The following is a 9,407-nucleotide window of genomic DNA, read 5'->3' as shown; positions in this document are numbered from 1 at the left end:
TTGCACTCATCTGACATGCTAGTAAAGTAATGCTCAAAATTCTCCAAGCCAGACTTCAGCAATACATGAACTGAAAACTTCCTGATGTTCAAGCTGGTTTTAGAAAAGGCAGGGGAACCAAAGATCAAATTGTCAACATCTGCTGGATCATGGGAAAAGCAAGAGAGTTCCAGAAAAACATCTATTTCTGCTTTGTTGACTACGCCAAAGTCTTTGACTGTGTGGATCACAAAAAACTGTGGAAAATTCTGAAAGAGATGGGAATACCAGACCACCTGACCTGCCTCTTGAGAAATCTGTATGCAGGCCAGGAAGCAACAGTTAGAATTGGACATGGAACAACAGACTGGTTCCAAATAGGAAATGGAGTACGTCAAAGCTGTATATTGTCACTGGGCTTATTTAACATCAATGCAGAGTACATCATGAGAAAAGCTGGACTGGAAGAAACACAAGCTGGAATCAAGATTGCCAGGAGAAATATCAATAACCTCAGATATGCATATGACACCACCCTTATGGCAGAAAGTGATGTGGAGCTAAAAAGCCTCTTGATGAAAGAGAAAGTGGAGAGTGAAAAAGTTGGCTTAAAGCTCAACATTCAGAAAACGAAGATCATGGCATCCGGTCCCATCACTTCATGGGAAATAGATGGGGAAACAGTGGAAACAGTGTCAGACTTTAGTTTTGGGGCTCGAAAATCTGCAGATGGTGACTGTGGCCATGAAATTAAAAGATGCTTACTCCTTGGAAGGAAAGTTATGACCAACCTAGACAGCATATTCAAAAGCAGAGACATTACTTTGCCAACTAAGGTTCGTCTAGTCAAGGCTATGGTTTTTCCAGTGGGCATGTATGGATGTGAGAGTTGGACTGTGAAGAAGGCTGAGCGCTGAAGAATTGATGTTTTTGAACTGTGGTGTTGGAGAAGACTCTTGAGAGTCCCTTGGACTGCAAGGAGATCCAACCAATCCATTCTGAAGGAGATCAGCCCTGGGATTTCTTTGCAAGGAATGATGCTAAAGCTGAAACTCCAGTACTTTGGCCACCTCATGAGAAGAATTAACTCATTGGAAAAGACTCTGATGCTGGGAGGGATTTGGCGCAGGAGGAGAAGGGGACAACCCAAGATGAGATGGCTGGATGGCATCACTGACTCGATGGACATTAGTCTGATTGAACTCCGGGAGTTGGTGAGGGACAGGGAGGCCTGGTGTGCTCCGATTCATGGGGTCACAAAGAGTCGGACATGACTCAGTGACTGAACTGAACTGAACTGAGAGTTGGAACAGGGGAAAGAGGTCTGTAGTTTTAAACAGGAAAACAGAGAATCCTCCTCTAATAAGTGGACAGGACTAGAGAAGAGATAAGGAAGAGAAATTGCGGGGGAAGCCCTTCTGAGGCAAGGTGAAATGTAAGGAAAAGGCCGTGAGGCAGAAGTGAGACTCCAGATCAGAATGATAGCAGGGAGGTCAGTATGATTGAGTTAGAATGAGAGAGGGAAAATGAAACAGGATTTCATCTTATCTGTAATAAAACTATTTTTCTTATCTACCTTGTAGTCTTCCTGGCAGAGAATGGTTTGTAAAAGATAACATTCTCTCTTCCAGATGCTTTTTGGCAAAGATAAGTGTGTTCCAGGATGCTGTTAAGGATGAACATTACTGAAGAGGAAAGTTCCCGTCTGCAGATGCAAGATAAATAACAGGGTCCTCAGGGCTGGTGCACTGGGATAGCCTAGAGGGATGGAATGGGGAGGGAGGTGGGTTCAGAATTGGGAACACATGCACACCCATGGCAGATTCATGTCAATGTGTGGCAAAACCAATACAATATTGTAAAGTAAGTAAATAAAATTGAGATTTTAAAAAATTGCCATTAATGAGACTATGTGTGAGCAAATTTCTTAAGTTTAGAGAGTTTATATCAGTGAATGTAGAGTTGTCACAGTTTCTTTTTTCCTTTCTCCCTGCTTCTGATGGAGATTTGAAAGAATCAATCTGGAACTGTGGGGAATTGATCTCAGCAGTAGACTGGCACAGAAGGCCTCTCACAGGAAGACTTTTTTAGGATGACAACCTTTTTTGAGAAAAGAACCTGTGTTTTGGTTCCCCAGAATGAAGACATCTGGAGCAGACCATATGTGTAGGGAATGGGGGAGTGGGAAATGAAGCAAGTAAAAGCAGGGAGTGGTGAAACACATTGATGTAGGTGATGGGCAATGTGGAAGAAAGATGATGTTTCTATGGTGATCCATAGACTGCAACCAATGTCTTCCCTTCCTCAAATTTATGTATGTATATGTATGCTGCTGCTATTGCTGCTGCTGCTAAGTCGCTTCAGTCATGTCTGACTCTATGCGACCCCATAGATGGCAGCCCACCAGGCTCCCCCGTCCCTGGGATTCTCCAGGCAAGACACTGGAGTGGGTTGCCATTTCCTTCTCTAAGGCGGGAAAGTGAAAAGTGAAGGTGAAGTCGCTCAGTCGTGTCCGACTCTTAGTGACCCCATGGACTGTAGCCTACCAGGCTCTTCCGTCCATGGGATTTTCCAGGCAAGAGTACTGGAATGGAGTGCCATTGCCTTCTCCATTCCCCCTAGACGTTAACTATTTAGATTGCCTATTGAATATCAAAGATGATTCTTCTCTATTTTTGCATTAAAGATAGCTTGTCCAGTATTCTAGCTTTGTTCATGTATTCATTACTAGTGCTTTAACTGGTTAAATGCAGTTGATATTGTTGAACACGTATATTCCTAAGACAATTTATGGTTTAAATGTTCAACTCATTTTTTAATAGAGCAATAGCTTCAAAAACATTAAAACTTAATATACACATCTGCTGGGGTCCAGCCCCAGTGGATCCAGGGTAATTTGAAGGGTGAATGGCGTAGGCGAGGAAAAACTTATTTATTTATTTAATTAGAAATATAAGATTAGATTAGGAAGAAATAGTGTAGTAGGAAAATTAAGTGGAGAAAAGAGGCTGAATAACTTGGTTTACATGGAAAACTTCAAGACAAGAAGTTTGCACCATCTACATTAGGCCACCGGCATCCGTTTGAATATCGGAGGGTGTCCCGCCTTGGGCTCACTCTCGTACAGATCTTAGAAGCCAGGGCAAGTAAGTAGACATGGCGAGCCTCCAAGCCCCAGATGGGAATTCAGCCTGAAATTAGAGTAAAGAGGAGACACGGGGGAAACCAGTCCAGTGACTGGCCCAACCTCTATTGTCCAGAAAGGCCTTTTACACCTTTTTGATTGTTCATAGAGATCAATGGGTAATACAAAATTATGCAGCATCAGTAGCCCTGACTCTTATCAAAACCAGGCTTTCTCTCTGCATACCTAGTTGTATACACAAGTCTTAGGTGATTTACATCATCTTCTGGCCAGAGGGCCAATTAACATTTTACGGCCCTTTTCTGATAAGGGTTTGTCAACCAGAAGACTTATTTGTGTTGATCTTCCCAAAGTCTTGTGCCACTCTCAGAAAGCACTAAATAAAGTTACATTTTTACATAGCAAAGCTACAACAATTTATAACAATGAAAAGGAGTACAGTGATTTATAAAGAGAAAAGTAATTAACTCAAAAGTCTAATGTTGCTAACATCAAAACTACTATATTCCTTTTTCTATATCCCTATTACATTGATTAATATCCTTCAGGTGTCTAAAAAGATAAAGAATATGGAGGCCTGGCAGCAGTCATTGAGTCAACAGTGAAAACCCATCACCAATAGGATTTTTAGCTCTTAGAAAAGGCTCTGTATCTTTAAGATGCTTTAAGCTTTGTGCCTCTCGCAGTTGGGGGGCTGTAAGCAATTTACAAGTTGTAAAAAGTCCGGGGGAAACTGTTAGGCAAGTTAGAGAGCCATCAGAGGGGGTTTTAAGCCGAGACATTCTTTTGCAGGAGACTGAAGCCCTGAAATAACTTTTTTCCAGAGAATGTCAGAAGAGTGGAAAGCACAGAACAATAAAATCAGGCCGACTCTGGTTTTGGGGGTACGTGCTCAGGAAATTCCAGGGGGAACCCTGAGGCCTGACTCGCCTTGCCCATCAGGCCTCTCTGCATGACCTTGTCATGGGTGGGATCTCCCATGCTTGCTCCCGGCACACATCTTTATTTGTGATATAATTATCAATTTTCTTCATTTAATTTTTTAGAGACTATACTACTGACCTCCTAAAATGGCAAAAACAAGTAAAGCATTATTTCCAAAAGTAAGGCTTGCAAAATTAATAATTAATATGACAAGGTTGTTAAATATTTGACATCCTTAACAATGTAAGGCATAGAGCTAGCCCAGAAGACCAGTAAGTAAATATGATCTATATTATGGAGAAGAGTAGATCCTCATTCCCTTAGGTAGATGGAGTAAACTAAGAAATCTTACTCTTAAAAAAAAAAATTACTGGAGTAGAGTTGATTCACAATGTTGTGTTAATTTCTGCTGCACAGCAAAGTGATTCAGATATATATATATATATATATATATATATATATATATATACTTTGAAATATTCTTTTCCTTTATGGTTTATCACAGGATATTAAATATAGTTCGCTGTGCTATACAGTACAAACTTGTTGTTTATCAAATCTTTATTATAGAGTTTAGGTCCTAATTTTAGAACAGCTAACAACTCGTTAACAACTTTGAACTTGTTCAGAGTTAGAAACAATGACACACCCACATGCTCTTTCAGCACCTTTCAATAACCTGCCTATTTCAACACTTAGTAGCTTCAGTTCAGATTATTAGCTTTTACCTTTCTTTTTTACTTTTAGCAAGGTAATTGGAAAGGTGAAATTGATAGAAAGTTATACAATTCAGTGGTATTAATATTCCTGCATTGCCTGTAGGAGTCAAATCTGACTTGTTTTTCTCATAGACATTTGGTTATAAATCCATATGAGTATCTTTTAATCAGTCCTGGAAGAGAAATATCTCATCACAACCTGTTAAGAGCTATTTGTGAAAATTGTAATGAAACGTTTAAGGAAAAAGGAAGAGACGTACAATACCAAGATTCTCATGAAAATGTGTCTAGTCTATTGATGAACTCAAATTCCAAGTTTGAGTTTTGAAACAAAATTTCCATGGCATTTAAGCTAATCTGCAATGAAAGAAAGTGAAAGTGAAAGTCACTCAGGACTGTCTGACTCTTGTGAACACATGGACTGTAGAGTCCATGGATTCTCCAGGCCAGAATGCTGGAGTGGGTAGTCGTTCCCTTCTCCAGGGGATCTACAGTCCATGGAATTCTGCAGACCAGAATCCTAGAGTGCATAGCCTTTCCATTCTCCAGGGAATCTTTCCAACCAGGGATCGAACTGAGATCTCCCACTTTGCAGCCTGATTCTTTACCAGCTGAGCCACAAAGGAAGCCCAAGAATAGAGAAGTGGGTATCCAATCCCTTCTCCCACACTTTGTGACCACATGGACGATACAGTCCATGGAATTCACCAGGCCAGAATACTGGAGTGGGTAGCCTTTCCCTTCTCCAGGGGATCTTCCCAACCAAGGGATAGAACCCAGATCTCCCACATTGCAGGCAGATTCTTTACCAGCTAAGCCACAGGGAAAGCCCGGAAATGTTGCAGTGGGTAGTCTCACTCTTTCTCATTCATTCTCTCACTCTTTGTGACCACATGGAGTACACAGTGCATGGAATTCTCCTGGCGAGAATACCGGAGTGGCTAGCCATTCCATTCTCCAGAGGATATACAGAGGATATACAGTCCACACTTTGCGACCACATGGACGATACAGTCCATGGAATTCTCCAGGTCAGAATACTGGAGTGGGTGGCCATTCCCTTCTCCAGGGGATATTCCCAATCCAGGAATCCATCCCAGATCTCCCACAGTGCAGGCGGATTATTTACCAGCTGAGCCACAAGGGAAGCCCAGTTATACTGAAATGGGTAGCCTATCCCTTCTCCCACTCTTGACCACATGGACTCTACTCCACGGAATTCTCCAGGCTAGAATACTCCAGTGGGTACCCATTCCCTTCTCCAGGTGATCTACAGTCCTTGTAATGCTCCAGGCCAGCATATTGGAGTGGATAAGGCTTTCCCTTCTGCAGGGCATCTTCCCAACCTGGGGTCAAACCCAAACTTCCCACATTGCAGGTGGATTCTTTACCAGCTGAGCCACAAGGGAAGCCCAAGGATACTGCAGTGGGTAGCCTAGCGCTCCTCCCACTCTTTCTGACCACAAGGAGCATACAGTGCATGGAATTCTCCAGGCCAGAAAAATGCAATGGGTACCCGTTCAAAGCCAGATCTCCCACATTGCAGATGGATTCTTTACTAGCTGGGCCCCAAGGTCCAAGAATATTGGAGTGGGTAGCCTATCCCTTATCCCACTCTTTGTGACCACATTGACTATACATTCCATGGACTTGTCCAGGCCAGAATACTGGAGTGGGTAGCCATTCCTTCTCCAGGCGTCTTCCCAACCCAGATATCCATCCCAGATCTCCCACATTGCAAGCCAATTCTTTACCAGCTGAGCCACAAGGGAAGCCCAAGAATACTGGAGTGGGTAGTCTGTCCCTTCTCCCAATCTATGCGACCACATAGGCCAGAGTACAGGAGTGAGTAGCCTTTCCCTTCTCCAGAGATTCTTCCCAACCCCAGTATCGAACCCAAATCTCCCACAGTTCAGGCGGTTCTTTAGCTGCTGAGCCATAAGGGAAGCCCAAGAATACTGGAGTGGGTAGCTTATCCCTCTCCAGCGGATTTTTCCCCCACCCAGCAATCGAACCATGCTCTCCTGCATTGCAGCCAGATTCTTCACCAGTGGAGCTATCAGGAAAACCCCTTACATGAATAGCTTTTTTTGCTCTACACCAAATACAAAATGCTCTCATTTCCAAATCCCTGAAAAACTCTTTGTAGTGACATCAAATAAATAAGAGTCATTTTAGTTTCTTTTACAGAAAAGAAAGTCAAATTTATTTAATTAAAAACTAGAATTAAAAATTAGCAAATGCATAAACACACACTCAAAAATACACACACAAGAGCACTATGTATTGACTCACAGAGGGGAAATGCAGTGGTCTAAGACCACTCAATATGGCTTGTCAGTTATAGAAGAAATCCAAGCATGTGCGTGTGCGTGCACACACACACACACACACACACACACACACCCCAGATCAGGCACACAAAAAAGAACCCAGTATTTTTCAACAGTACATTCAATCTACCATAAACAAAAATTCAGAATTAGTTTTCAAAGGTTCCTATTTTAATTCCAAAGATGCCCATCTCGGGTATAAATATACCTATATTTTCTAGTGGTTTACTGTTGGCTTATTTTAAATCTATTAGTGTTATTACATGCAACTATTTCCTGTATTTAACACCCTTTCATCTTCTGTAGCTTAATGTCTCTAGCTTCAACCTACCCAAAGTTTCTGGTTGGTAGGAAGACAGGTGCCTCATTCTCTGTGAAACTGAATGTATTGGTTTTAAACACTCATCAGAAAATGATCACCATTTCAAGTCATGGAAATAGTTACATTGATGCTTAAATCGCCATTTTCTGCGAAAAGTTCCGCAACTCTGGGGTGGAAGACTAGGCAGTCACAGTTCAGAAACGCTGTTTCAATTCGCTCATGAATAGATAGAGGCGTGGCTTCCCACATCAATCGCCGCCTGGTACCATTTAGCTCAAGTCGATAAGTAAAATGTTCAGCTTGCTCGCGTGTTCCTATCAGCTGGACAGCGGCAAAGAATTTCCGGTAACCGGCATGGATTTCCAGTTTCTCCAAAATTAGTAAGAACTGAGACCCAAAACAGGACTGCACCATCACCCAGTCAAGGGTACCAGCCAGATTAACGTTGACTGCAAGGAAAACGACAACTTCTCCCTCTAGGGTTATAACGGAGTTGTTATAGTGCTGCATCACATGTGGTACAACGGCATCCATGGCGCCTTGCCACCCACAGGAAGCGCCAGGGCAAGGGCAACGACAGGGCCTAAACTCGCAGTGTTCTTCGTGGTCTACTTTTTCTGTGGGGGGCATGGTTGCTCCGCATCCAGAAGAGGCGTATCTACACGGGAAGAGTACTAAATCGGCCACTCTCTCCATGGCCAAGTTGCGAACGGCTGTCAGCGGGCCCCGGCAAGTTGGACAGTGGGTGAGCCTCGAGCGACATTCACTACAAACGAGGTGGCCGCTCTGGCACTGTGTAATTGGAGGCAAGACATGGTTAAAGCACACCGGACACTCAAAGAGACTCGCCAAGTCACTGTTGGACACAGTGTTGTCAGTCATTTCTGTGGGGGAGAGCGCACCTCGACCTCAGTTCTGGTTCACACACGCTCCGTTGTCGCCGCCGCCAAGGCCCACCAGCGAGGGCCACGCCACCGCCACTGCCTCTGCCTCGTGTCGGGACCGACGGGACAGCAGCTCGCCGCTGACGTTAGAGAGGGCGCCCACCAACGGTCAGAGGGCGCCCACCAACGGTCGTCGTGCTCCCGACAGCCCGACGCCGGCGTTCGACGCGTTCTCCAGCTTGCGCATGCTCCCAAACTCGCGCGCGCTGGCGCCAAATACCTCACACTCTGGCGGCCACCGCGGGGAAGCGCGGCCCCGAGTGCCTGAGGCCCCAGGGGGCCAACAGGAATCTTTTGAAAGGAATAGGTCATGTTAGAATCTCAGCATTCCTTGCCCAGAGCTATTTTGCGTGTTGGGTCATAGAATTGGACATATTGCTAAGAAAATCACCAGTTACATCAGCATGTCTAATTCCGTGCAGGTCAATCATTCATTTCTGACTATGGCAGTTTCGTCAAACTTTTGGGGTGAGGGAATGCACGTGGGTGTCACTGACTGCTCCTGGCAGGCCTGAGGCGTTGACAAGAGCGAAGACCAGACTGAAGGGAAGAAGTGGCTGTGGTAGAAGATCACCAACAAATTCATAAGATGTCAGCCATAGTTTCAACCAACGGCCCAGAGAGCAGGGAGATGAGTCTGTTCGAACAGTGGATGAGTAAGAATAAATACAGGGAACAGGTCATGCTGGAAGTACAGGAAGAATCGGAATAGCGCATTCACGTGGGAATCGTGTCAGAGGCCAGGATACTGCAAGTAGATCTACTCTATTGAAACTCAACCCAAGAAACATGTCAAACTCACGTGGGACGTTGTGGCATGGGGCAACAGTACAACTCCCCACACACACAGCACTTACACACAGATGCACACACTTCTTGCCCCACCTGGCTGTTCTATATTTTTCCATTTCATTATCACTTCCTAACATGCTTCGCAATTAACTTAACCATGTTCTCTCTCTCGCTCCCTACAGAATGGAAGGTACTGAGGTAGACAGGTTTGTATGTTTTCTTCGTTGATGTATGCATATACAGCAGTGC

The 9,407-nt window shown here is 44.0% G+C and overlaps 1 protein-coding gene across 1 annotated transcript; it reads right to left on the bottom strand.

The window, feature by feature from the left end:
* Window positions 1-7,524: 7,524 nt before the first annotated feature.
* LOC138930888 (E3 ubiquitin-protein ligase SIAH1-like) lies at window positions 7,525-8,304 on the bottom strand. Its single transcript, XM_070291276.1, has one exon. It carries the CDS (start codon window positions 8,302-8,304, stop codon window positions 7,525-7,527), a length of 780 nt encoding a protein of 259 aa, XP_070147377.1.
* Between the last annotated feature and the right edge of the window lie 1,103 nt (window positions 8,305-9,407).

This window comes from Ovis canadensis, chromosome X (assembly GCF_042477335.2).
Source record: "Ovis canadensis isolate MfBH-ARS-UI-01 breed Bighorn chromosome X, ARS-UI_OviCan_v2, whole genome shotgun sequence".
Lineage (NCBI taxonomy): Eukaryota > Metazoa > Chordata > Mammalia > Artiodactyla > Bovidae > Ovis > Ovis canadensis.
The sequence above is the reverse complement of the archived record's forward strand: the minus strand, read 5'-3'. Positions and strand labels throughout refer to the sequence as shown.

Bases quoted from the DNA above. Each gene is read 5' to 3' on its own strand.
- LOC138930888 (XM_070291276.1), bottom strand. From the start codon at position 8,304: ATGACTGACAACACTGTGTCCAACAGTGACTTGGCGAGTCTCTTTGAG.